Raw genomic sequence first — 308 nt, 5'->3', positions numbered from 1 at the left:
CCCTATAACCGACCCCATAACCGACCCTATAAGCGACCCCATAACCGAATCCATAAGCGAACCTATAAGCGACCCCATAACCGACCCTATAAGCGACCCTATAAGCGACCCCATAACCGACCCTATAACCGACCCTATAAGCGACCCTATAACCGACCCTATAAGCGACCCCATAAGCGACCCTATAACCGACCCCATAACCGACCCTATAAGCGACCCCATAAGCGACCCTATAAGCGACCCTATAACCGACCCTATAAGCGACCCCATAAGCGACCCTATAAGCGACCCCATAACCGACCCCATAA

General features: G+C 52.3%; 1 protein-coding gene across 1 annotated transcript in view; it reads right to left on the bottom strand.

Moving 5' to 3' along the window:
- Window positions 1–294, bottom strand: part of LOC104911470 (RUN domain-containing protein 3B-like) — a 22,679-nt gene extending 22,385 nt beyond the window's left edge. Inside the window, exon 1 of the mRNA XM_010712701.3 lies at window positions 63–294. Within this exon, the coding sequence (XP_010711003.1) occupies window positions 63–294 (232 nt within the window). The remainder of the gene's footprint in view (window positions 1–62) is intronic.
- Window positions 295–308: the final 14 nt, after the last annotated feature.

Source organism: Meleagris gallopavo, chromosome 6, assembly GCF_000146605.3.
Source record: "Meleagris gallopavo isolate NT-WF06-2002-E0010 breed Aviagen turkey brand Nicholas breeding stock chromosome 6, Turkey_5.1, whole genome shotgun sequence".
Classification (NCBI taxonomy): domain Eukaryota; kingdom Metazoa; phylum Chordata; class Aves; order Galliformes; family Phasianidae; genus Meleagris; species Meleagris gallopavo.
Note: the sequence above shows the minus strand (reverse complement) of the source record. Positions and strands in the feature narration are given on the sequence as shown.